Genomic DNA, 27,222 nt, shown 5'->3' with positions numbered 1-27,222 from the left:
CATTTCAATTTTCAGACTTATTACTCTTTAGCTTTATTCCTGCCTTTTAAATTGGATATATTGATATTGCACTGTAGGTCTCGAATAAGCTCTCATTTCAAAAATCGCGATGCTCATGGACCTGTGTTTACAGAGTGAGGTTTCCTGTGGGTGCTGGTAGAGCAGTTTGTGGCCTTGGGTAGAGGCCTGCTCTGGAGTGTTTTCCTCTGGGATGGAAGGGACAGCGTCGGGTTCAGCCTTACTCTCTATGCACTGGGTTACTCGGTGCGAGTGTGGTATAGGGGAGCCGGCTGTTTCCCCACCCCACACACCCCAATTCCTGGGGTGGGCGCTAGGTGCCTCCATCTGCTGAAGTCCCCTAGCTAGGCCTGAAGTTCTCCCCGGAGACAGTGGGCAACAGGTCGGCGGCCAGTGGGCGGGGGACCGCCCTGCCCTCTGCCTTGTAGCCAATCAGCGGCCGGGGAGTGGGCCGCTGCTTAGGCTGAACGGTGACGTCATCGTAGCTGGGAGGTTTCCGAGGATTAGACCAATGAGGCGCGGGCGCAGCGGCATTCCCTATACTGTACTTGCCCAATACCTGCAGAACCCAAGGGGGGCCCGGCCTTCGGCGTGGAGCCAATGGGAGGCAGGCAGAAGCACGAGGCGGAGTTGCGAGTACTGCAGCCAATGGGGTGTAGGGGGTGGAGCCCGGGCCTTGTCAAGCCCGGCCAACCGGCGGGAGAGGCGGGCTCCTGGGGCGGGGCCGCGGGCACTTCCCCAATCGCGGAGGGCCGAGGGCGGGTCGGGCCGCGGGCGGCCCAATGAGGCACGCCGCCGCCGCGGGCCTGTCAAGGGACGGGGCCGGGGGCGGGCGGCGGCGAGTCGGGATAAACACTCGGCGGTGGCGGCTGGGCTCCGAGCTCCTTGCTGTCCCATCGCTGCCCCTCCTGGCTGGCCAGCGCGGCGGCTCCTCGGCGTTCCCGGCCGGTGGCCTGCGGGCACGGAGAGGCGGCCCGCCGGGTGCAGGATGGCGACAGCGGTCGGGATGAACATCCAGCTGCTGCTGGAGGCGGCCGACTACCTGGAGCGGCGGGAGAGAGGTGCACGGCGGGCTGCGGGCCGGGCGGGCGGCCGCTGGGGTGGTTGGGGCGCGGGCCGGCCGCGAGCGCCAACCCCCGGGCCCGCGCCCCAAAAGCCGAGCGCGGGGGGCGGTGAGCAGCTGGAACCTTCCACACCTGCTCCGAACCGAGGGCGTCCACGCCAGGAAAGAGCAGGCATTGTTCTCAGAATTCGCTTGCCTGAGCCTGCCCGGTGTCCCGGACTCCGACAGACAGACAGACGGACGCAGGGACAGGGTGTCGAATGCTCTGGGCCCACTTATTAACGGGACCCCTCGGTTTTTTAGAAGCTGAACATGGGTATGCCTCCATGTTGCCATACAGTAGCAAGGACAGAGATGCCTTCAAACGGAGGAACAAGCCCAAGAAGAACAGCACCAGTAGCAGGTAACTATTCGGTGTTCCCCTTCTCTGTAGCTAAAACGACCAAGGCTGATGTTCGTTGACTTACAGGATTCTAGCCCTACAGATACATTGAGGGCTCGGTAATGTGCGTATGGTGCCAAGCAGCTCTTCTTTTTAAGTTGAGGAAACTGAAGAGAAAAGTAGGAATGTCTTACATTTCATTGTGACTTTTTAAAGCAAAATTAATTCTACTTTTTACCCTCTGAATAAAGCAAAGCTCTGTGAAAGCTCCAAGCAGGACTGGCAGCAGGTCACTACTTTGCCTTACAAGCAACAGAGTTTCCATGTTTCCTTTAATTCAAAACACGGCATATTATCAGTTGATTTTGCTTGTTATAGAGATTTTACAAACGAAGTATCTGGCCTAACATAAGTGATAGAAATTTATATTTAATGCATGCATTAAATGCAGTAGTTTGTCCCATAACCCAATTGTGACCTCTCTTCCTGATGGCTGAGCAGAGTGATTGAGGTTAGAACTCACTTCTGTGAGAAGATGCATGTTACATTAAGATGTCATCAAGTTGCAGCCTTTTCCTGTTAGCCTCACAGATTACCTTACAGTCCTCAAAAGCTGTGAATTTCACCACAGTGTTTAGTCAGTGGGTGGGAACTCACAGTCCCTGACCCACAATAACATTTCATCTCTGTTACTGTCCTATGTGCCCCTCCTTGCCCTTAAAATACTAGTTGTAGCTGGGCATGATGGTGCACATCTTTAATCCCAGCTCTCAGGAGCACTCAGGCAGGTGGATCTCTGTGAGTTGGAGGCCAGCTTGGTCTACCTAGGGAATTCCGTCTGAGCCAGGGGTACACACTGAGACCCCATCTCAGAAAACAAAAACAAAACCACTAACGAGCTGGTAGGAGTCTGTGTATCCAGAGCCATTCAATTATAGCTTTCATGCCTATCAACTAAAATAATTGACATTTTCATCCATTTAGAATCCTAATCCCTCCCCCTCACAAATAACTTCCCACAAGCATTATATGCATAGCCTCTGTGGCTTAATACAGACCACTAAACCCCAGGGAATTCCCACTCTCGTCCGGGATTCCCCACCTTGTCCTTGGTTCACCTGTTCCTCGTCCTTAGTGTCGGGATCACAGAACTGAGCAGCACACTTGGCCACGCTCCTGACTAAGGCTCCGGAAGGGTGGACCTGGCCTGCTAATTACCTGGTGGGTTTTCCTTGTCCTCTCATCTAGCATAGCCTGGTGGTGGTAGTCAGCAGCTCTGTCCACGGGCACTGCAGCCTTGAAGGTGCATGAGCACAGTGGTGTGAGTCAGACAGTGGCATCAGAAAGGCCTCTGCTGCTGCCTTTGTAACTGAAGGACTTCAAAGCCTTGGTGTATTGTCTGTTGTCTCTGTATTAGTGTATCCCACTTCTGCCGTTATTGTTACCACTCCTGAGTTGGGTGGAATTGTCCACCTTACCAGTCTTAGGCTCTAATACCTTAACACTAGTCTTTCCTGCTTTATAGGAAGGTTGCTGGTGGCGGTGGGGTGGGGGTGGACTGAGGAATGGGGAGGAGAAAGGCACTGCTGAAGTCTTAATCTTAATGATGATTAAGAGATCGTGAAAGCTAAAAATGCTAAGCCCAGCACTAGAGGCCTTCTCTTGTTTTTAGCCTACAGAACTCCTGGAAATGGCTCTAGTTCATGAGTTTGGGAAAAGCTGTAAACCCTTCTCTTAAGAGGCTTCCCGTTCTTAGAGACAGGTCTGCCGAAGGTGCTCATGTACTTCCTTCTAGACCAGTGAAAGGGAGTGATGCAGTCAGTGGTGTAAGGGTCCCTCGGAGTCCAGGATTAAAGTCTGAGCAGGTCCTTTTCTGTAGGTGTGATCTCTCCCATGGCTGTTGGCACATCCCTTACCTGAGGAGGAGAAAGCTATCGGAGAATAGCTGTGTGTCAGTCACAATCAGCCTCCTGCCCGGGGCCATGAGACTGTAAATGTGAAATGAGAGGGTCAGGGAGATACTCCTAGTTCTCTTGTTCATATTCTGGCTAAAATGGTACGTTCTTTGCTTGTGGAGTCTGAGGGAATACTTTGCTGTGAACAAGAAAAACTAAGATTCACCCATGATATCAAACTTCTTGGGAACAGAAATACAGTTTGTTTTAAAACTGCTTGGAAAGAAAGAAAAAGAAAGAGAAAGAAAGAAAACTGTAATGACTGTCAGTGCTCTGTAATTGTCCAGATAACGACTGGATTAGAAAGATAGGATCTTTCTTTCGGTTTTTAAAGATCACTTAGTTATTATTTAGAATTAAAATTGAGAGCTTTGTTTTTCTTGGTTTTGTTTGCTGTTGTTTTTAGAGAAAAGTATCTCAGGGCACAAGCTGCACCCAGTGGTAGTTTGTCTAGCCTGCACGAGGCCTGGGATTCAATCCCCACACTAAAGAATAACATGCAAAGGTGTTGCGTATTGCACATGGCTACCCTCAGACGGTTGGGTTCCAACAGCCTTCTGCCTCAGCTTTTTTAAGTAGTTGTAACTGTGTTACAAATGTCTCTGCCTGTACCATTTTTCAGAAGAATATTTTGTTAACTTGAGTAAAACAGGCTCTGCCACTGATGTGAAAGAGGAAGTCGGGGACTTGGCTACTGCACTATTTTATGAGGAGTGCCTGGGACGCTAACCTAACATGAGGTGCCTTTTTGACATGGTGCATTTGACTGAGTTATTGTTGTGTTAGGGTTTGCTGCTCTAGAGTAAAATTGAACTTATTGGCCATCCAGAGTTACTCCTCAGCGATTGCATGGAAAATGGTTTGACACGGGAAGGTATCTGCATTCTCCCACGCCTTAATTAAAACCTCAGTGCTTACTTCTCGGTGGTGGCGGCTGCTTCTTATTAATGACTAACTCAGTTTCAGCACCTCTCAAAAGCACGCTTCACTTACACCTGTTCGGTGGCCGTCTCCTTTAAAAGGCACCACTTGGTCAACACTCTTAAGTAATCAATAAAACCTGACATTTAAAAACTTGTGTTAAAAATTGGAAAAAGTTGTGCTTCCTACAGAATTTGTAGATAAAGTTTGTCTTGGGGATTCAGCATTTTTAAAATGTAGATAAAAATCGTCAGTTTGTGTCTGTAGCTCTTCAAAGAATCCAGAAAGTGTTGGTACAGGTGCCTTGGGTGCTTGCTCTCCTCCCAGCCTTCCACCTCGGGGTTGTGCTCCTCTGTGGTGAAACAGCAAAGTCTTACCCACTTTTATCCATTAAAAAAAAAAGCCCTGTCAGACTTTGAACTTAGAATTCCTAGTTAAAGGTAAAATAGCACGTGTTTAAAGCCGTGTGTGTGATTCGCCCCTGCCTTCCCATGAGGATGTAAACCGGAAGACTGACGAACCAATCAAAGACTGGGTTGGAGGTCCTAGAGACAAAGCTTAACTCCAGCATTGCTTCCCATGTGTCTTTCCTCGGGAACAGAGCGTCATCTCCCAGGGCCTCAGAAGGAAAGCTTGTCTTCAGTACATTTTTATTTGTTTGTATGCACGTGTGTAGGTGCACATGTGCCACAGCCTGCTTATGCATGTCAGAGGACAACTTTCAGAAGTTGGTTCTCCTCCACCACGTGGGTCCTGGGTGTCACACTCAGGTCTCCAGGCCTTATGACTCATCTTTCTCTGCTGAGCCTTCTCACCAACCCCTAGAAGAGAAATGTTAGTGCTGGGCTACAAGTTCCCTGTTGAAGACACCTCTGTGCCCCACACAGGCACAGACTCTCCCTGATCTATGCTGAGTGAGTGTCGCTGTGCATCACTGCTGCTGTATAGAGCAGAGCACTGGCCATGGCTGCCCTGAGGCTTTACCTCAGGGTCATAATCCACAGGCAGAGCCAGTTAGATTCCAGAGATCCACATTCAGCCCTTTCCAAAACTGGGCTCCTCACACTGAAGCCTGTCATGGAGGAGCTGCTTCCAGGTGTAGAAGGAATCGTGTTGACCTCCGTGACTGTGGGAAACTGTCCATGAAGTCCAAGGCAAGGCCTGGTCCTCAGGCTCAGCCATGAACCCAACGTGTCTTTCATCTGAGCCTCACCAGTCTCTTCTATAGCTGTTCCCTCATTGATCCATGCTTCTTTACTAGATTATTGGCAGTTATTTGTATTATCATTTAACAGAGGGATTAAACAAGGACAAGATAGTACAGTTATTTCATCTACTGTACCAGAGACGACAAAGCTGGACTCTTCCCTCTCAACGCCTGCTTTTACCAGACTGCTGCCTTTGTGTTGAATTTGCAAACCCCTGCTTTCCCTCACTGCTGTGAGACAGCAGCATCTTTCTGGAGGTTGTGCATGTGGCATTTAATTCAGGGAGCTGAACTGGGGTGCGGGGCAGGGGGGGGAATTTTACTAGTTAAAATAGAAGTTTCTAACCAAACAGCATCCATCCTGTGTTAGTATCTGCTGCCCGTGGGAGGTAGGACGGGGTGTGATGCCACCCCATCCCCCACCTCCTACCCCCACCCCCCCACCCCCATGACTGTACAGATAACCAAAAGAAAGCTTCATGGTGTTAGGCAACTCCAGTGCACATCACACTGTACAAGTGTGTCTTGTAAGTGATCCTCTTCCTCTTTACAAAAGACTGCATGCCTCTTATTAAGTCGCTGAAGTTCCTTGAACTATATTTTTTATATTTATCTTTTAATAAATGAGTGTTTTGTATGCATGTATATCATGTGCATCTTGAATATAGCTGGTGCCTACAGAGGTTAGAAGAGAGAGTCAGATCCCCTGGAGAACTGGAGTTACAGATAGTTGTGAGCTGCTATGTAGGTAATAGGGATAGAACCTTGGTTCTCTGAAACAACACCAAATGCTCTTAATCACTGAGCCATCTCTCCAGCCCTTAAGGTGTATTTTAGACCCTTTCAAGTATCTGACTCCCCAAGTAGACTCCTTTAGAAAAACCCAGGGAATCCCTATCCCCTACCCCCTAACCCCACCCCTGCATATCTACCTTCCCATACCAACTTTGTAGGATAAAAAGTTAAAATGGGGATTAGGGAGATAGCTCTGTAGTAATGTGCTTACAGTCCCGAATCACCAACATTTATATAAAACTCAAACATGACAGCACACATCTCTGACTCCAGAACAGTGGCTATAGAAACAGATCTCTAGGCTCTCTGACCTAGTCTAGCCAAGCAGAGCTCAAGGTTCATTGAGAAGCCTCTGTCTCCGAAAATAGGTGGGAAACACACTCAGACATGCACACACACACACACACACACACACACACACACACACACACGGATGCACATTCACATGGAAGTTCAGTTATGTTGGTATTGAAGTCACTTTTGTTTTTTGAGAGAATCTCATTATGTAAATCTGACTGTCCTGGAACTTACCATGTAGACCGGTCTGGCCTTTAACTCCCAAAGTCCACCTGCCTCTATCTCTTGAGTGCTGGGATTAAAGGTGACAGCCCAACTTGATAACACTCTTTAAGCAAGAATAATTAAAAAAAAAAAAAGACAAGAATAATCTTATTTTTTTGCTCCTCTTTCAGATCAACTCACAATGAGATGGAGAAAAACCGGTGAGTGGGGGACCTTAGAGGAGGTGCTCTGGGAGTCGGGGGGGGCGGGGGGGGGACCTTGGAGGAGGTGCTCTGGGAGTCGGGGAGGGGGGGACCTTGGAGGAGGTGCTCTGGGAGTCTGGAGGGACCTTGGAGGAGATGCTCTGGGAGTTTCACCCATATTTCTTACCACATAGTGAATTCTCCTACCCCCACCCCCGTTCCCAATGGAGACTCCTGAGCTGGGAGTTCACTCAGACCCTCTAACCAGTGGTGCCCATGCATCACCTGGTACCCTTCCCCCCACCTACTCCCGGAATACCTTCAGATGACTCCCACAGGCAATGAGGTGTGCACACTTGGGTTCTCTCTGTAGCACTGCCTTAGTCACATGTATATGAATACGTGCAGTGTGTGCACACATGCATATATACCTGCAGCTGCTGTGTGAGTGAGGCGTCTCAGTTCAGGCAGCTGTGCATATGGAAAGTAGGGAAGATGCGGGGCAGAGGCTCAGGTGCTGTCTGCTGCTGGAGGCCCTGCCGCCTGTGACTCACCTTGCCCTGAGTGCAGCCAACTCCTGGACTGCTGCTGCTCCTGACATAAACCTTTCATTTCCAGATCAACTCGCCTGTCCTTCAGTCACATTACCTAGTAGTTCTCAGCTCTGCTGTGCTTGAGGCTCACTGGCAAAACTTTTAGCTTACTTTTTAAAATAATCTTTGATGCATTATACATATTACATGTGTTTTCTGGGGCAGAGAACAGCTGTTTATTTCTACTGAGTCTATAAAATAAAATTTTAATGGGAAAATGTAAATATACAAAGGTAAATCAAAGCAGCGGAGTCCCATGCATTCACCCTGCCTCCTTATGATCAACATTGCCGGTTTCTACTCTCCAGTCACAACTGTCCTTCTCCATGGAGGACTTAAAGCTATTTCCCAGCTTCAGTAAAGACATTTTTTATTTGTTTGTTTATTTGATTTTGGGTTTGGTTTTGAAACAGGATTTCTCTGTGTAGGCCTGGCTGTCCTAGAACTTGCTCTGTAGACCAGGCTGGCCTTGAATTTAAATAGATCTGCCTGCCTCTGCCTCCAGAGGGATTAAAGGCATACACAGCTACAGCCAGGCAGTAAAGACTTCTTTAAAGGAAAAAAACCAAAAAAACAAAAAGCAAATATAACTTTCTGCCTCTACAATGCTATAAATCTTTGAGGAACTTTAAAACAAACAGTGCCCCAGCCCTCGTGTACCGACTCAGACTTATTAGCTTTGGGTTGAGGCTCTGCACTAGAATCCTTCAGAAGCTCCCAGGTGACTCACCTATAGCTGGGTTGAGACCATGGACCTGTGTCATTCTGAGCATCCATCCACTTGAAATGTAGGCCCCCACCCAGGTGGGGGGGGGTCTCAATACCTATGTGAACAGGAAGGTCTGCTGTGAGGGTGGCCCTTCTTCCCCCAAACGCTCTTAAAGGACTCTGACTCTGAAGGTTAGGTCAGAATTGTATTTTAAGTTTCACCCAAGAAAAGAGACCAGACCTTTACCAGGCAGGCAGAATCTGGGAAGAAAGTCAAACCTACAGCTCTGTTCCCTTGCAGGATTTCCAGTGAGTGTGACATTGTGTGGGCCTTCTCACCTGTGCATTGCTTCGTGACTGTGGCTGGCTGTTAAAGTCAGAGCTACCTTTATGCTCTCAGGGTTCACAGATCAGTAACTAGGAATTCAGAATGCTTTTTGGATAGAAGATGGTAGCTGTAGCCTCCCTTCTTCATCCTTAGAGCCTCTCTTGTGTCTGCCTCAAGTTCTTCCAGGCCTTTTATGTAGGCATTTATTTGTATTATCCAGTTTCAGCCCTTTCGGCCAGGACTCCGCGGTGGTGGAGTGTATGCCTGGCATGTACAGCCTTGGGTTCCATCCCAGCACTGCAAAGGAAAAACAGATTGCATCCTTCGAGCAAAGACTCCCCGGTCTTCCTTTATTTTATGCCTTTTTCCTCTGTGAGAGTGCTACATTTTGTGTGTGTGTGTGTGTGTGTCTGTGTGTGTGTGTGTGTGTCTGTGTGTGTCTGTGCGTGTCTGTGTGTGCATGTAAGAGTGCATGGGTGTTGTTATTTTAAATAATTCAGGGATGTTTAGTTTTTGCTTACTATGGTCCAAGACCTGAGCCCTGTGTAGGATACTAGACAAATTTACACTTGGGTAAATTTGAAACCAGCCAGACCCATGCTACAGAAATGACAAATCTAAGGAGAAGGACCCAAACACCTTGTTAGTCCATAAAGGGCTGCTGCTCTGGCACTCGAAGGGCCACAGAGACAGAGTCCAAAAGGGGACTTGAAGTCATTACTGGTGGCGTAGAGCACAGACTGCTGCCCTCTGTCTTCCTTGAGGCGGGGAGTGGCTTCTGCTTCCCTGCTTCCTGTTCCTTTTGAAATTGGGTCTGCAGAGTCCTAACAATACTTTGCCTGGTTTAGTGTACGTGGTTGGAAAGGGAAGGAAGTAAGGCCTCCATTGCTTAATTTAGCTAAACCTTGCTTACTGCAGCCCAGGGGAAGAAGAAACCATTTTTTAGCCCTTCTCTGTCTCCCTGTTGGCCTGCTTGGTTTAAGAAATTCTTGAGTTGGGGTTCAGTAGTTACTCTTGTAGCTACCTGGCTTTGGTAGCTCTTAAGAAGAAAACACCCCACTGGCCCCTAGTACACTTGAGCCTCTTCCTCCCCGCCCCCCTTTTTTCTGAGACAGAGTTACACACATCCCAGGCTGGCTTCACACTTCCTGTATAGCCCAGGATGACCTTGAATTTCTGATCCTCCTGCTGGAGCACCAAGATTACAGGAGTGCACTGCCACACCCAGTTTATGCCTTGCTAGGCTCAGACCCAGCAACCTGACTTGAGTTAAACACTCCCCACTCCACATAGCCACATAGAAAAAGATTGTAAGGGCTCTCAAAAGCAACCCAAAAAGAAATTCTAAGGTGGGATTTCCCCTCTTTGGTATAGCAGAGTTGAATACACTTGGATTTCTGTGGTACCTTAGACATTTAGAACAAGCCTTAACCCCAGGTGGGACACAACAGTTAAATACCTGGCATCTACAAGAAGAAAGCAAGATGTGTAGAATGGAGACAGTGTTTGTTGAGCACCTACAGCTCCACAGGATGAAGGCCATGCATAAACAGCACATGTCATGTGACTGTCCAGGTTATCTTTTACCTTCTGGACACCAGTATTCTCACTGTGTGTGTTTAACTCTTGCGTACACCCAAGGCTTTTGTTGTTGTTGTGTTTTATAGACTTCTTTGTTTTAATGTATATGTAGAGGTATTTTACCTGCATGTGTGTATGTGCATCACATGTATGCCTGGTTCTTGCAGAGTTCAGAAAAGGGCATTAGATCCCTTGGAACTGGAGTTAGCCGGTTGTGCTAAGGTACTGCATAAATGTTGGAACTGAACTGGGTCCTCTTAGAAGAGCAGCCAGTACTCCACCGCTGAGCCTCCAGTCCCCATGGCCACTGGTTTTTTCTTTCCTTTTAAGACAGAGCTTCACTACTGTAACCCAGGATGTCCTAAGATGTGCTATATAGCCCAAACTGGCCTTGAAGTTGGGTGTCTTCCTACTTCAGCCTCCTTGTATTGGGATTGTGGCTACCTGTCACAGAGCCAGTTCTGAAACATTATAAATCAGTCCTCCAACTCCTCATCTCCCAGATTCTTACGATTTCAAAAGTTGTAACTGTGCAATTCCAATAAAATTACCTTTAAGAGTATATACTAAGCCGGGCAGTGGTGGTGCACACCTTTAATCCCAGCATTTAGGAGGCAGAGGCAGGCAGATATCTGACTTTGAGGGCAGCCTGGTCTATAGAGTGAGTTCCAGGACATATGCTAATATGCTAAGCTACTAGCTCTTTCCATCCAGGACTTGGTGTGTTTCTTAACTTACTTAGCTCTCTTTTCTGTCTCTAAGCAAAGCAAACCTTTGTGGCATTTCCCCATAAGGCTTACACATTTCTTGCAAAAAGTGTGCAGGGTTTTGCAGTTTTGGATGCTATTGGTTGATCTTTGGGACACAGGAATTCTTTCTGTCCATTGTTATGTGCCGTGTGTTGGTTCTGCTCTCCTGGCTGGGAACTACTTTGGGGTAAGAGCATTTCAGGAAGCCCTGTGGTCATGGAGATACTGACCCACCAGCCATGGTGAACAGGTTGGGAGTCAATGCCACAGCAGGCACCTGTCCAGCTCTAGCGACTTTAGTAGCAGACACCCATGTTTTCTGGGATGATACAGATTCAGTATCTTCTACCCTTGTGACTAAAGATTTTTGTATGTGCTCTATGGGAATTTGCAGCCTTGGTCTGTGCTGTATTTTCATTTGTCCAAAAGGATTTCAGTGGTGCCTGACCTGGCATGAGAAACCTTTCCAGTAGTTTCCCTAAAGAATGTTCTGAGGATTGTAGGTTCTCTGGAACTGTTTCCCTGGGTTTCTGACTTTTCAAATGGCCAGACTCTCTTCTATCGAAAGAGTCAGGCATAGAGTGTACAGGACCTAGACATGGTGTGCACTGGGCCAGGGTGTGGTGTACACTGGGCTTGGGTGTGGTGTACACAAGGCCTAAGTGCTATGCACTGGGCCAGGGTGTTTTTTACACTGGGCCCGTGTGTGCAGTGCACTGGGCCTGGGTGTGGTGTGCATCAGGCCTGGATGGGATGTGCATTGGGCCTGGGTGTGGTGTGCACTGGGGCATTCTCACTACTTCTGTCCACCCATCCCCCATGGGCATTGGTGTGCAGATGTAGGCTATGCTGACGGTGTGCTGAAGACCAGGGCCACTAGAACCATCTTCCACACTTAACCTATAGAGCCGGTACCATGCGCCTTTGGAGGCTGGGGGAGGATACCTATGTTGTCTGCTTGTCTAACTTCCAGCCTCCTGCCTGAAGCTTTCAGGGCATCCTCTGACTTCATTGCCAGAATTAGGACTCACAGAGTGAGATAAACCTAGCAGGTACTCATTAGAATATATTTTATGTAAAAATCAACCCCTGGAAAGGAAATACTAAGGGGGCACAGCTACATATTTTTTATTTTAGTAAGCAATTCATGGTCTTCCGCATGGAGCTGAGGCACGATTGTTTCTATGCCACTGGATATGTGTGTCACCTTTGTGTTTACAAGATTTGTCCAGCCGGGCGGTGGTGGCACATGCCTGTAATCCCAGAACTCTGGGTGACAGAGGCAGGCAGATTTCTGAGTTCAAGGCCAGCCTGGTCTACAGAGTGAGTTCCAGGACAGCCAGGGCTACACAGAGAAGCTCTGTCTCAAAAAAATACAAATCCAAAAAACCAAAAAACAAAAAAAAAGATTTGTCCGCATGGTGATGAGGGTTCTTCCAGGGCCTCAGTCAAATCAGTGATCCTTCACTCCAGCCCTTGATCAGACATCGCTGTGAAGGAAAGGAGGCGATAGACCTTCCCCTAAAACATGACTCCAGTCTTCATCTGGACGGTCGTGTAGTTCACAGGCTTTGTTCTCAACACAATTGAGACCTTTACTCACTCTCAAGAAGGCTTTGATTCCTTGGTAAGACTTGGTTCTTCTGACCTCAAACTGTACAGCTTATGTACACCTAGTGATCTTGAAGGGGTCTGTGCTATTTAAGTAAGCCTGTGCAAACACCATGTCATGGTAGGAGAGAAAATACTGAAAGCCTACCCTCTCTTTTTGGATAGAAATCACAGGCACCTTCTAATGAAAACACCAGTGCTGAGTGAGTTCAAGCACACCGGGCTTTACTGAAAGACTGGGCTCCCACAGGAACCGCAGCCCCCAAGTACCCCATTGGCCTGCACAGGCATGGTATGATCTCTGGGGTCCAGTGCTTGAGAAACTTGGAGACTTGGTGTCTTTTTATTTTTAGTAGTGAACTAGGCACATAGAAAGTTTAGTGATTGTGTGACCCAGTTAGAGAGAGAAGCAGATTATCAGAGACGGCAGGGAACCCTGGAGGGCCTGTGGGTGAGAACGAGGGCACAGGGACCCATGCAGGAAATGGTTCTGGGCAGGGACCCCCTCTTTTCCAGCATTACCCCAGTATCCAGGAGGAAAGAAGTCCTATAGTCTCCTGAAAAACATAGTGTGATAAAGGTGGAAGAATGAAGCATTTGCCACATGGTAACCATCCCTTCCCCTGCTCAGATGTCTGCCCCTGGACCAGCACTGCTCAGCATGGTGTAGGGTTCATATGTAAAAGTTAGGCCCTAAAAAGGATAAAGATATGAGCAAGCACACAGGAGCTTGACAGCTTCTAATGCAGAAGCCCAGGGGCTCCGAGCTCTGCCTGCAGTGGTGTCTTCACACTGAAGTTGTCCCTGGGTAGACAGGTCGCTGGCGTGTGAGGTGCCGCTAGCCCTGGCCTCATTCCTCTCTCCCTTGGCAATTTGGTTTTCCATCCTCATGCCTGAGGAAAGTCGAGCAGAACTAAGAGCACCACGCCGTGTGAGCATGTTTTACGTTTAGACCTTTGATCTGTTGGGTTTATTTTGATGGTGGCCACTCCCAGGCCAGGTCCTGCATACTCATCCCAGGATCTGCAACGCTGTCTTTTGTCTGCTGAGTTCAGCGCTCATCTGAGCATCTGGTCTGCTCTCTTGAGTGTGGGCTGCGATGCCAGGGCTGTCTTTAATCACCTCAGCTTTCTAACGGTTCATATCTGCAGCATGCTGCTCCTCTTTTTCCAGTGTTGGCTGTCTCACACACATAATCTTCTAGATGAAGTTTAGGCGAATTTTTCCAACATTAAAAAAAAAACTGCTGGGATTTTGTTTTTGTGGAGTTGTATTAAATTTGAAGCGTGCTGGCATTCTTGCTTTGAGGGGTCATTGCCAGCACTGTGCAGAGTTTTCCATTCACTCAGATTTTCCTGTCCTTCAGCAGTTATTTGATAGTTTATTTCCCATCAGTCTTCCCAGGTTGTTTTCATTTCACTCCTAGCTATGGCACCGGTTTCTTGCTTAGGGAGTAGTTGTAAGCTCTCCGAGGGTGCGTGGTTGTGCATCGAGGGCTGAGTCCACCTTTAGCTTTGTGAAGGCCTTGGGGGCATGGGGAGTGCTTCAGGATGCCAGGACCTGGAGCCTGGAAAATGAGGCACGTGCCTCCCTCCTGCCCTGGGTCCTGTGCCACGTGAGACACATGGCCTCAGAGGGACCTCGTCACCCTCACTAGCTTATGAATGCTTTGTTCATATTTTCCTCCCACATAAGCAATATCTGTATTTCCACAGAAGGCTTAGCTTGTTTGTTAGATGTTTCAAGGACAGAAGATGTCCGTTCTCTCTGAGTATTTTATCAGTCATCCCTGCCTGGTGAGGACCCTGGGCTTGCTGGTGCTTGAGAAGAAGACTGAAACAGTGTTTGTCCATATCTGCTAGCCTTTGTAAGGATACAGTGTATCACAGAGACACTCTATGGTAGGTTCTGTCCCACATTCTACAGATAAGGAAATTGAGGCCTTGGAGTTAGGAAGCTTGTTCAAAGTCACCTGGGAAATAGGTGACAGAGCAGCCTCCAACCTGCCCCGCTCTGCTCCGCTATGGTTGAGTTATTTAGCAATTGAATGGTGAAAGTAATAAAAAATAGGATCTGGGTGCTTGGTGACAGAGAGGAGTGGGGCTGCTAAGAGTGGACTGACTGCCAGTTACAGACCACTCCTGACTGCAACACAGTGACTGCAGTGTGGCCTCTCCAGCTGCTATCCACCCAAGCCTTTTGTCTCTACACACCAATTACAGCACTCCTCTGCGGGAGGCCTGCAGCTGTCTGTGTTCATTACCTAGGTCCAAGGCAGTGTGGGACTGCTGGACACAGGCTGAAGGGACAACAGGAGCCAGTGTTCAGCACCACTCTCTCCTGCTGGACCAGGAAGAGCTAAAGGCCTCTCTTGGTCTAATGTGGCAGTAAGATGGCCCAGGGGGACAGTGACAGGAATGACCACATCACAGGAAAACAGGAGGACAGACTTGTCCCCTGTAGTCTTTTTCAGTAGTGAGCAGACTGATAAGCATCCCTATATAACTAATTAGTCTGTAAACTTTAGAGTGAGAAGTTAGTGCAGATCAGTCAAGTAACCATATAGTCACTAGTTGTAGTTTTTCATATTTTTCCTTTTTAGATTTTTAAAATGTGTGCCTATGGGTGGGCATATGCATATGAATGCAGTTGCGTGTGGAGACTGTAGGCATCAAATCTACTAGTTGTGAGTTGCCCAACATGGGAGAACCAAATCCAGGTCCTCTGGAAGAGCAAGTGCTCTGGACCACTGAGCTGCCTCCAGCCCTCATGGCATCTCTGTAGTATTGACTACAGTCTAGAGTGTGCCCTGGCCAGTGTCACTGTAGCATTTTCAGATGTGTGCACTGAGCCTTGCTTCTGCTCTTGCAGTATTTTGATGGCATAATTGGTACACACAGCTTCTGCCCTTCCTGACCACAGTGCTATTGAGTCTGTTGTGGGCTCTTCCACAGGGCAGGCCTTCCAGGCAGCATCCAAGCCTTTCCATCTGCCCACTAGGGATGACGTACTCCCTGAGCTCAGAGGCCCTCAGCACTGAGTGAGGTCCAAGCCACATTCCCAGTGCTGCCCCAGGGGGCCTTGCACTGTCCCCCCACGGCAGAGGCACTGTCTAGCTGGCTGGGTGTGGGAATGGGCACTGCCCGAGGCCAAGCTCTGTGTAAATGGGATAAGATGGACTCTGTCTTTGAGAAGCTTAAAGTCCACTGGAACAGCTGACGTCGGTCATCCGTGCGTGTGTGAGTAGGTTAGCTGCAGCTCAGCTTCCCAGCGAGTTTGAGAAAGGGCTGAGAGGCAGACACAGTCTGTAGGAAGCCCAGAAACAAGGCTTCCCTGTGGCTCAGGAGGGCTTTAAGGAGGTGGTCGACCTACACAGGAGCCCACATATTTCTCATATTCCTGGGATCTCTTCCATCCTACAGTGAAGACCAAACCTAGGTTTCAGTGAAGTATAAGCGTCAGAAGCTGTGGGGACTCTTAACTCTTGTGCTTCTGGCCATGCTGTGACACAGGGTCTGTATGCAGCTGTGCTCCCTCCTCATCAGCCTTTGTCCTGCACACTTAGGATGAAAGAGGGCTCCTTCCACTCACACATTTGTTAGCATTGCCTGTGGTAAACTTGTCCCGCATGTGAAATATATGTATTTGTTAGAATAACAGGAGATTTGTACAATCAAAAAACCCAAACTTAAAACCAAAAGTTTTTCAGTAAAAATGTCCCTTCCTAGGCTGGGCGGTGGTGGCGCACGCCTTTAATCCCAGCACTTGGGAGGCAGAGGCAGGTGGATTTCTGAGTTCGAGGCCAGCCTGGTCTACAGAGTGAGTTCCAGGACAGCCAGGGCTATACAGAGAAACCCTATCTTTGAAAAACAACAATAAAAAAAAAAAATCAAAAATGTCCTTCCCTGCTTTCTCTTCCAGCCACTACCACTGGGGTTTGATGTCTTGTTGAAGACTCGAGTCCACAGAAGCACATGCATGTGGATTCTTGCATTCCTGCCCTGTCTGTGTAGACAGTGTGCTCAGCTCAGATCATTGTCATAAAGCATATATATGCCCTAGTGAATAACACTAAACTTATAAATTCTGTGCACAGCAGAAATACAGTGATATATATTCAATGACTTGAGGACTTTCCTCTGGGCATGTCATCTTCTGATTCAGGAGTACCTGACTTTAAAAAGTACCTAATAGAGCAGATTTTATTTATACCTACACCCCCCAGAATTACAGATGGAATCAGCCTAGAAGCCTCGAGCTCTGCTTCTCACTGGGTTTAGGCAGGTGCCTGACCTCTCACACTGTCACTGCTGGCTCTAGCCTTCACCTCAGAACCTGTGCAGGGAGTCTCAAGTGCTTCTCTGGTCCTGTCTTCGCAGGCGTGCTCACCTCCGCCTGTGCCTGGAGAAGCTAAAGGGCTTGGTTCCACTGGGCCCTGAGTCAAGCCGACACACCACCCTGAGTTTGCTGACAAAAGCCAAATTGCACATAAAGGTGGGTGCCTTGACCTGCTGCCCCGCTCCTTCTGGCCTGGCCAGGGTATCTGAGCGGCATGAGGGGCATATAGATGAAAATGTGTCTCCAGGATGGTCTCTGGGCTCCTCCCACCTGCTTCCCAAAACCTGCTTAAAGGGCCCAGTTAGAAATGCAGGCCCTGGTGCCTCTAGCCACTGGTATCCCCGTCACCAGGACCTAAGCATTTCACAGTCTGACCTGTCTCCTCCATGCTGTATCACACACTCACACACACACACACACAGCCGCATGGCAGGGTCCGCTGCCCCCACTTCTTTATGGCTAGCCTTCCTCATGCTGCAGATCTCTGCACAGGGCTCCCAGGGCCAGAGTCTCTGCTACCCATTCCTGTCATGGGATCCCTGGCTGACATGAGCCCCATCTATCAGGGTCCTATGTGGTTGCTGGGTGTTTCCAGAATTGTGATCTAGCTCCGTGGGGAACCCGGTCTTTGTACACACGTGTGTCCCAAGCACCCCCTGATGTCCCTCTGCGCTGACTCTGTGCGCTGCCGACCCGAGCCAGTATCACCATTCAGCTCCATTTGTGGTCAGACAAATACCAGTTTATTAACAGTTAACAGCCTGCATCCAGAGACAGCCCTGGGAGAGCCTCAGTTGGAAGCAAAACAGCTACAATGAAACACCCTCATTAATTATCTGCAGAATATACGAGGAGCTGGGGGCAGATTTGTAAGAATAAATTATCTGTGGAATCAAGCATCCAGATGCTTCTGGACAGTTCCAAGTCTGGACTTTAAAATGGCTCTGATCTCCTGCTAACAACAGAAGTTAATTGGAGTTTTCGTGACATGAGAATTCATTTTGTAATCGAAACTGTGCTTGGATAAACCTCTTTTTACACAGAAGTGTTTTGTAACTCAAAGCCATGTGGCTTTCCAGTTCTGAGAGGTGTTCAGATGGTTGCTGGGAATATGAAGACCAGGCCAGAGATCTGTTGTAAGGGGTGGAAGATTCAAACGGTCAAATTCTCCCTGCATCTCCATGACAGGCCAGCCCCACTCCTACTGTGGGAGGGATGCTTGACAAGGGACACGCCACCTGCCTCCCAGGATGCAGAGCACATTTTTCTGCTGTCGGGACTGGTACAGGCTCTTTGCTTGTGTAGAACCCATTGGCTCCAACAACCACCCCTTTGACTTGCAGAAACTTGAAGATTGTGACAGAAAAGCTGTCCACCAAATAGACCAGCTTCAGCGGGAACAGCGGCACCTGAAGCGACGACTGGAGAAGCTGGGTGCTGAGAGGACTCGGATGGACAGCGTGGGCTCTGTGGTGTCCTCAGAGCGCTCCGACTCAGACAGGGGTGAGTCACAACTACCAGAGGGGCTTCAGGCAACAGAGCCAACCCCAGAGCAGATAAGAAAGGGCTCAGAGGGGCTTAGTGGGTGAAGGTCCCTACAGCTCAGCCTGAGTTGAACCCTGGGAATAACAGTGGAGGTGAAAACCAGCTCCTGGTTCTCTGGCCTTTACCCGTGCACATGCACACTAAATAAAATAGTAAAAACTATCAAACGGCAGGGCTTAGGCCTTCGGGAGCTGAGCAGTGGGGCTTGTGTAGCCTCCCCTCTGCAGGAGTTAGATAGCAGTGCCCAAGGAGGGATGAGGGAGCTCTGAGGTACACTGAAGGCTGTGTCTCATCCTGCAGAAGACCTGGATGTGGACGTGGACGTGGACGTGGACGTGGATGTGGAGAGCACGGACTACCTCAATGGGGACCTGGGCTGGAGCAGCAGCGTGAGTGACTCAGACGAGCGAGGCAGCATGCAGAGCCTGGGCAGTGATGAGGGCTATTCCAGTGCCAGTGTCAAAAGAGCCAAGCTCCAGGACGGGCACAAGGCAGGCCTCGGGCTATAGGAGCGGGCCCACTGTCCTCTCCACCTCACCTGGTTAGGTAGTGCACCAGACCTGTCCAGACGCCCTTGCACGCAAACCTCACATACCACCTTGACCGATATCAGCTCTGTCCACTTTTCAGAAAGCACATAGGGCTGTGGTCTTGAGTGAGGTCAGTAGCTTCTCTGTCCATACATGTCAACGCTGAGAGACTGTGCATTCCAGGCAGTTCAGAGCACCCAAGAATCCTTAGCCCAAGCAAGTTTCACCTCTCACAGCCCCCTGTGCAGTCCTGCAGCTGACGAGATCTTTCTTAGTGTTCCGGCTCATGATGGCACTCGCCCAGGAGAGAGGTTCAAGCTCTGTCTGGCACATAGGAAACCGCAGCAAGCAAACTTCTCAGAGGGAACTCCATCTCAGAGATCCCAAAGGAAGCTTTGAAAGCAAAACCGAAGAGCACTGAGAAGCCAGGAGCACCGCCAGCAAGCCTGCTGCGGCCTAGCCACAGTGCTGTGGCGGCCCTGCTTCAGAGCGGGCACTCCGCACCTCAGGAGAACAGCGTGCCCCCTGTGTGTGTTCTGGGGGCCTGGTGTGTGCTGTGTCTTCAGGCACCCCGGTGCCCCGGGTTTGTTGATGCTACTTGTCTCTGGAACATTGTCCTACCTCAGAGATAGATGAGATCTCCTTGTCCACATGACGAAAGTGACTGCTTCTTTGTCCCCATGGTCCCTTCTACCTGTGTCCCTGTCGGATTCCCAGCAATAACTGAGCTTTGGCACTGGCTGAGCTAGTAGCCACTCTCTATGAGAGAAAGAGGCCACATTTCTTCTCCGTGGCAAGTGACCAGGAGGGTTCCCCGTGTCACCAGAACCCTCCTGCTAAGTTATTTTTGAAAACATCTGGAAGTTTGCTTTTGAAGACTTCCAGGACTATGGCTTAAAAGGATGATTTTCCCCCTTGTGGCATTTTATTTAAGGTAAACCAGAGCACATGTGTATGTACATAAGACATACAACACCTATAAATACTATTTATTCATTTTATATAAACTAATGTAATGCAATATAAATTCTTATGACTGCTTTTATAGATGTTCTAGAAACTTTGTACGTAGCTGTCTACAAAATTAATTCATTCCCCTGAATATTTTTGCATTCATATGTTGAGGTCTGGATGTTCTCAGCCTCTGCTGAGTCCTTTTCACTGAATCTGAACCATCTGTAAAGTCTGCACTCTGCGGCTGAGCCTGTGTCACCAGGTAATGGGACAGTCCTGAGATCCACAGGTGTCACCTAAGGGCTCCACAGCTGGCTCCACAGTAGGCAGTGACACAGTCACGCACCCCTTCCTCAAGTCCAAACATACCCTGGCAGAGAGCAGTCCCATCCACACAAGGTCACTGTGGATGTCATATGTTCCTTGATGGTCCCAAAGGCCTGTTTTGACTTTTTTTTTTTTTTAAAAAAAAAACAAACTTGGAGTGTTTCCCAAATACCAGCTGAAAATTAGCCCAGACATACAGCTCCGGTGCCATTTGTGTTGTAAAGTTCCTGCCAGGGTCTCTCAGAGCAGTGCTCAGGAGCTGGCAGGCCTGGCTCTGGACGCAGCTATGCCTGGGTCCCCTTGGATGCCCACCTGCTAGACCTCGAGGGCATCCTGTCTGTTCACTGCACCCAAAGCCATCAGAAAGTCAGGACCATGGGAGAACGCTGTGGGCTGCCCAGCGGGAGGGAACAAACTTGTCCACTTATTTATTTCACTTAGGAGGTGTCTGAAAGATGCCGTCATTCTCCATGTTTTCATTGTTGCACCTTTGAGTTAAGTCTTTTTTTTTTCTTTTGTCTTTCGGTTGAAATATGAAGTGTACTGTCCCAACATAAAACAGTGATTATTTGACCTTTGCCCTGTTTGTCTGATCCTTGCATAGGTGTGTGGTAAATCTCTGTGTTTTTAGAGCACTTGACAGGCTAACCGCCAAGGGCAGGCCTGACTTTGGAAGTTGGACTGAGTCGCTGTGGTAGGCAGGCTTTTCTCTGACCAAAACTGTAGCTTTTGGGGACCTGCAGGCTTGGCCCAGGGGTCCCCCCAGTGTCTCCTTCACTCATCACCAGCATGTCTACCAAGAGCTAGGCTCCAGAGTGGGCTTTGTTTTCTTAAGCAAAAGGAAAAACCTTTCTATTAAGGTTCTTGGGGGGGCCGAGGGAGACACAGGTAGGAAGCCCAGACTGGAAGACTTTGACATTGTACAGAATTGTGTCAGTCAGTGAAACGTGCACATATTTGTATGTGAAGGTTCCTTCTGAAACTAAACTCTCAGCTGTACCCCAGTGACACTGTCACAATACAAGTGGGAACACAGGAGCTTGCTGTCAACTTGATTCCATGCCACAAGGAAACATTTGCCTGGTCTGGAAAACACAGAACTAGCTTTCGATGTCTGCCCTGCACCCAGCAAGTTTTGATTTGGGTTTTGTTTTGCTAACCAGGTATCTTGAAATCAGTAGCAACTACCAGTGCCTCTGCCCTTGAAGAACTGGTGCTGGCTTGGTGAGGCCATTGTGGGTCTTGAACAGCGCCTAGGTTCTCCCCCTTGGCCCAAGGCTAGAACGTCACCAGCTGGGATCCCTGAGTTGGGCAGGCCCAACCCTACAGTGGCTGCTGGGTAATTTTAGTGTTTTGTTTTTAAAGTAGCATTTTCATGTACCCCTGCTGTGTCCGACAGAAGTCAAGGGTTTCCCTGGGTTCCCTGTGGCCCTTCTCCCCATCTCTGATGTGGCCAGGGGTGTTTGGGGTCTAGAAACACAGGAGATGGCATATGATACTCAAAACCTTCTAGCAATATCTTGGGGACTTGACGATGAGTTTTGTGGACTTACTCCCTCTTGCCTTCTTCCCTGCCCCTTCAAGAGAGAACTTATTTTTTGAAGAGCATATATAGACACATTAAGGTTTTATACCATGCTGTCTTGGCAGGAATACCACTTTTATTGTGATCTGTAATGTATCACCCACATCCTGCTTTCTGTTTCTTTCCTGGCTACAGTGTTTTGTCTCCCTGCTTTACCGCCCCTGTTTGTCCTGCTATTTTTCTATGTCTCTTTGGTATGTCAATGGCTGCTACTCCTGACTTAGTGCTTTCTGGGAGAAGACAGCCAGCGCCTTTTGCTGTGTGCTGGCCTCTCATGCTGTGTGTGCAGAGTGCTATGGTCTGCAGCATGTTTTGATTTCAAAGATCCTGGGTTGAGGTGGTGAGAAATGTAATCCATCGATACTTCTAATACTCTTCTTAACTGTGGTCTTCTAAAAGAAATAATTGATTGGCACCATTAGATTCCGCTTGTGGATGGCCAAAGAAATTGAATGTTTAGCATATCTCAAAATCAAACCATGAGAATCAGGAAGGCACTCTGTGCTGAGATGTATCTGGATTTCTTCCTTTGGGTTCTAACTCTGTCTAGGAGGGCAGTGGGCTGAAGAGAGGGCTTTCTTCATTTTAGCTTTGATCTGAAAACCAAGCTTGCCTCCACCGCTGTCCCTAGAATTGGTGCTCTGGTATGTTGCTGTGAGTGGCTAGTTTGGGGGACCATCTTTCTAAAGGTGAACGGCCTCCAGGAGAGCCGCAGGTGAATGGGAAGCGTGTTTCCAGACGTTTCTTTATGTAAATACGGTGCCAATGTAAACCTCTGCTGAGATGGTGGAGAGTGGTGCTGGGGGGAGGGGCTGCAGTTAGCACATGTGTTTTAGAAGCCATCATGATTTAGAGACTCCTTGCTGTGTGTAAAGTTATGTGTCCGTCCATTAACAAATAAATTATTTCATTATTAAACATTGGTCTTGCTGTGTCCCACTTCTCAGGCTCCACAAGAAAGACTGGGTTGATGATCTCTCTTGTTTCTTTTAATTTCATGGCAAGTTCACTCTGGGATTCTGGGTGATGACTTTGAAACTGTTACCATTCGGTTCTCTCTCGAGTGCTCCCGCTTATGTTCTCTTTCTATCTCTCTTTCCCTCCCCTCCCTCCCTCTCCCTCTTTCTCTCCTCTCCTCTCCCTCCTCTCTCCTCTCTTTCTGGTGTTTTGAGAATATATATCCCAAGCTGCCCTTAGATATGCCAAGTAGTCCAGAATAGAGCTGAAGAGATGTCTCAGTGGTTAGGAGTGCTGATCCTCTTCTGGAGAACCTAGCACCCACATGGTGGCTGATAATCATCTCTAACTCCAGTCCCAGAGCATCCAACATCCTCTTTGGCCTCATTGGACTCCAGGCATGTGTGCACATCTGATGCACATGCATGCAGACAGAACACCCATACACACTAATTAATTAGAAACAAAAAGAATGACCTTGGATTCCTGATCCCCTGGCCTCAACCTCCCAAGTGCTGGAGTGACAGACATGTGTCACCACATGCAGTTCTGTGAGTCCTTTGTTAGAGTCCATCGTAATTCAGTTGCTTGGCACTGCCAGAGCACCCGTGTCTCCTCCCACCTGGCTTTCCCTGCCATGCTTTCTGTGAGCATCTGGTGAGCCTGGCACTGTGCAGAGGCCACACAGCCAAGAGCTAGGAAAGCCCCTGAGGAATGAGCTAGCTGGAAGGAGTGGGTACCCACGGAGCCAGGAGCTTCCCCTGGGAGGGTCTCTCCACCCAGGCTGGACACCATGTAGAACCATGAGAAAAACTTCTGTTTGGCTGTCCACAGGAGGACAAGGCATCCAGTTTACAAGGTCAATCTTCCTTTAAACAGACAAACATTTATTGCCAGGTTTGGTGGTACGTAATTTTTAATACCAGCACTCTGGAGGCAAGTGGATCTCTCTGAGCTTTCTAGGCTAGCCAGGACAACATAGACCCTGTCTCAAGCAAACAAATTCCTTTATTTGTTCTGTATGTATGCGTGCCCCAGCATGCATGAGAAGGTCAGAGATGTCATGCAGAAATTGGTTCTCTCCTCCTATCATGGTTCCTGGGGTTCAACCTTGGGTCACCGGGCGTGACAGCAAGCTACTTGACTAAACTGCCCTGCTGGCTGGGCGGTAATGGCACACGCCTTTACCAGCACTTGGGAGGCAGAGGCAAGCAGATTTCTGAATTCGAGGCCAGCCTGGTCTACACAGAGGAAACCCTGTCTCGAAACAACAACAACAACAAAGAAAACCACAAGAAAAAAAAAGTACTAAATTGTCTTGCTGACCTGCAATGTCCCACTAAGGGTAACCCCTCTTGGTAATTTGCATTCGTCATATAAACACAACAGACCTCTGGGCCAGGGCCCATGCCACAGCTGAAGTGAGCTAGTGACTTGGAGCCTAGCCCTCAGTCAGTGCCAACTAAGGCACCTGGCCTGGAGCTCCCGAGTAAAGAAAACCAGTCTCCCCACCTCACCCCCACTGTCTCTCCCTCCCTTCCCCTTTTTCTCCTGTAATCCTAGGGATAGAACTCAGTCTTCACACATACTAGGCTACTAAGCAAGCATTCTATCTCTAAGGGCTATATCTCCAGCCCTTAAGAGTTTTTGTTTTGTTTTGGTTTTCTTTGGGCTTTTTTTTTTTTTCCTTTTAGCCTCACTCTGTGGCTCAGGTTGGCCCCTGAGTAGCTGGGATTGACAGGTGTTCAACACCACACCCAGTTTAACCTTTAACTTCTTATTCTTAAAAAAACAAACAAAAAAAAAAAAAACACCAAAAAAATTTAGAAAGGTTTTTAGGGTTTCCCAGAAGCCTCTAGAACATGAAAGGAAGGGGGTTTCTGCTCTTTCTCCTTTGGGAGTTTGGCCTAGGGTGTGAGTTCTCTCACAAACAGTACATCCTCTGATCAGGCTTCTACAGTGAACCCAGCACGCTCAAAAGTGAGGTTCCTCAGCGGCAGGCTTGCTGAAGCCCGGGTGAGGACTCTCGAAGCTGGAGAGGGCAAGGGAGCAAGGTTCCCCCCACTCAGCCCCCCCCCCCACTCGGCCCCCACCACACCAAGACAGATGCCTCCTCCACCTGTGCCTCGCTCCTCTGTGAGGCCCTGCACCGGTGTGTGCTGATCTTCAAGGGTGCTCAGCCAATCAGGCCCACCCTCAGCCCATCTAGGGAGGTGGCTGCTACATCCTCCCATTTTACAGATAAGACCGGGGTGGGAGAGACAGCAAGGGAGGTGATGAGTGGAAACTTACTTATGTTTCCCCTTCCTGCCCTCTCTGCGTCCATTGTCAGCAGTCCCTCAACGGCATCTGTCCTCTGCAGGCTTTGAGCCAGGTAGACGGTTTTCTATCTCAGGTCCCCACAAATGAAGCAGAGAACCCAGAAATTCCCAGGAACTGGTGTTGCCCTCCATGAAAACTACAAGGACTGCTGGCAATGGGACCGACCCCAGGGCAGGGGACACTCACCTATTCAAACCGGCTTTGCCCTCAGCCTCCACAGGCCTTCCAGTGCCCATTTGCAAGCGCTACCTTGTTCTATTCTAAGATATCACTGTGGCCCTTATGAGAAAGCCTCTGGAAAGCTGTCCCGTGTCTATCGCTCCTTGTCTAGCTCACGGTTGGCTCTCCCAGAGTGAACAGGTGCCTGTCCATACTGCCTACCCACGATTCTGTAGCTCCATGGGTCATAACTGGGGAAACCGAGGCAGATGACTGGCTGAGTTTGAAGAAACAGTGTGCACAAAGCCAAGGAAAAGGAAGCCTAAGATACTGGCCACACCGACTCTGCCCCTCTGGGACAACAGGAGAGCCGGACTGGTAGCCTCCCCAGAGCAGGCGAAGCCAGAGACTGGCAGAGACAGACCGGGGACCAAGTGATCCCTGGACTGACTAACCAAAAGGGTCCAAAGGGCCAGAGCCAGTGCAGAAGCCAAGGCCTCACCAGAGCCATGGACAGAAATGGATGTGATGGATACGTGACCTCCCCTTGTGCAGAGGTGACAGCAGAGACTGTGAGCTGTAAGGGACATGACTGCTTACAGCAAATCTAGGAAGAGACAGTCGAAAGGTATGGTGCTAACCCAGGCTGAACCACACAGGGAAGTCACCTCAGCCATGGACAGGGTCCAAGGTGGATGGGTGTCTGCTGGAAATCTCATGTGGGTAAAAGCAGGGTGCTGAGGGACTGTCACCTCACCTCTGTGGTAGTCCCATGAGGAAAGATGGGTGGTGCACTGAATGGAGCCAGTGTGACCTCGGGGACAGTACAATCAGACAGGCCAAGCTAGCGAGAGACCCTCTGGGCCCACGTCTCAGACATAAGAACCAGGTCTGTGTGACAGTCAAGGGCACAGTTTTCCAGGCCCCAAGACCAACAACTCTGCCTTCCCCCTGGGGACCTGGGGCGGGAGTCTTGCATGCTGGCCTCATCTGTAACGGGGAGCAATAAACAGCCTCTTCTCAGACACCAGGGTTATGTAAGCTGAAGTAGGCCAGGGCCTCATCTCTGTGCCTACAGACAGACAGTAGAGTGCTGCTGAGTCACATGACCCCGGCCAAGGAAAATCTGCGTGTGGCCACACACGCCACTTCAGGTTTGGGGGCATGTTGTTTTCATTTGAGGTGCTAGAGAACTTAGCCTGGAGCCTCATGAGTGCTGAGCAAACACTCTCCCACAAAGCTACCCCCAGCCCACTTGAATTTTCAGAAATGGACTATGTCAAACCTTGGTGAGAAATAGAACAGAGAGGAAATTATATGGTGTGTGTGTGTGTGTGTGTGTGTGTGTGTGTGTGTGTGTGTGTGTGTTGGAGGGGCATTCCATTGTGACTCTGCTGTTTAGGTGACAAACAGTGAGCACAAGGTAGTTAAACTGAAGAAGAGTGGGCGAGAGGGTCACTGGGGAACAGACTGTGGGCACTGGCTGTGGTGAGGTGAACTGTGTCAGGTGAGACCTCACCACTGAGACCTTCAGGAAGGCAAAGGGAATCTCTCTCCACTAGAAGCCAGGCAATATAGCACACTGGTGGTAAGGAAAGAGTGGGGTGAGGCAAAGGCAGGGCCCAGCAGGGCCCTGTCTCGTCCTGTCTCTTGAAACACTACTCAGGTAAGCCTGCATCTCTAGGTGAACTCTCAGAGAAGGCTCAACAACCCAGGTATGCATAAACACAGGGGCCCGAGATGATGCAGGACTTCAGGCCCAAGATGATGTGGGACTTCAGGCCTTGCCCGGTCAAGTGCAGATGGAGACAGGACAGAGCATCATGGGACCTAGATAAGCAGCTATGGATGCGGATGAGCTGGACAGGGCCTGAGGAAGAAGAGAGAGGT

The 27,222-nt window shown here is 49.2% G+C and overlaps 1 protein-coding gene across 2 annotated transcripts; it reads left to right on the top strand.

Moving 5' to 3' along the window:
- Window positions 1-819: 819 nt before the first annotated feature.
- Window positions 820-20,887, top strand: Mxd1 (MAX dimerization protein 1). 2 transcript variants are annotated; one of them, XM_052174224.1, is made up of 7 exons: window positions 820-1,079; window positions 1,385-1,484; window positions 7,034-7,063; window positions 16,995-17,109; window positions 18,297-18,456; window positions 18,799-18,887; window positions 19,304-20,887. In XM_052174224.1, exons 1-7 carry the CDS (start codon window positions 1,007-1,009, stop codon window positions 19,316-19,318), a joined length of 582 nt encoding a protein of 193 aa, XP_052030184.1. In that variant the 5' UTR covers window positions 820-1,006; the 3' UTR covers window positions 19,319-20,887. The 2 variants fall into 2 exon arrangements, with proteins under 2 accessions (XP_052030184.1, XP_052030183.1); XM_052174223.1 differs by having other exon boundaries at window positions 821-1,079; window positions 18,799-20,887.
- The last annotated feature ends 6,335 nt before the right edge of the window (window positions 20,888-27,222 follow it).

This window comes from Apodemus sylvaticus, chromosome 2 (assembly GCF_947179515.1).
Source record: "Apodemus sylvaticus chromosome 2, mApoSyl1.1, whole genome shotgun sequence".
Classification (NCBI taxonomy): Eukaryota; Metazoa; Chordata; class Mammalia; order Rodentia; family Muridae; genus Apodemus; species Apodemus sylvaticus.
Note: the sequence above shows the minus strand (reverse complement) of the source record. Positions and strands in the feature narration are given on the sequence as shown.

Bases quoted from the DNA above. Each gene is read 5' to 3' on its own strand.
- Mxd1 (XM_052174223.1), top strand. From the start codon at position 1,007: ATGGCGACAGCGGTCGGGATGAACATCCAGCTGCTGCTGGAGGCGGCC. The intron at 7,064-16,994 runs GTGAGTGGGGGA...CTGTCTTCGCAG, and splicing joins AATGAGATGGAGAAAAACCG to GCGTGCTCACCTCCGCCTGT. The intron at 17,110-18,296 runs GTGGGTGCCTTG...TTTGACTTGCAG, and splicing joins AAGCCAAATTGCACATAAAG to AAACTTGAAGATTGTGACAG.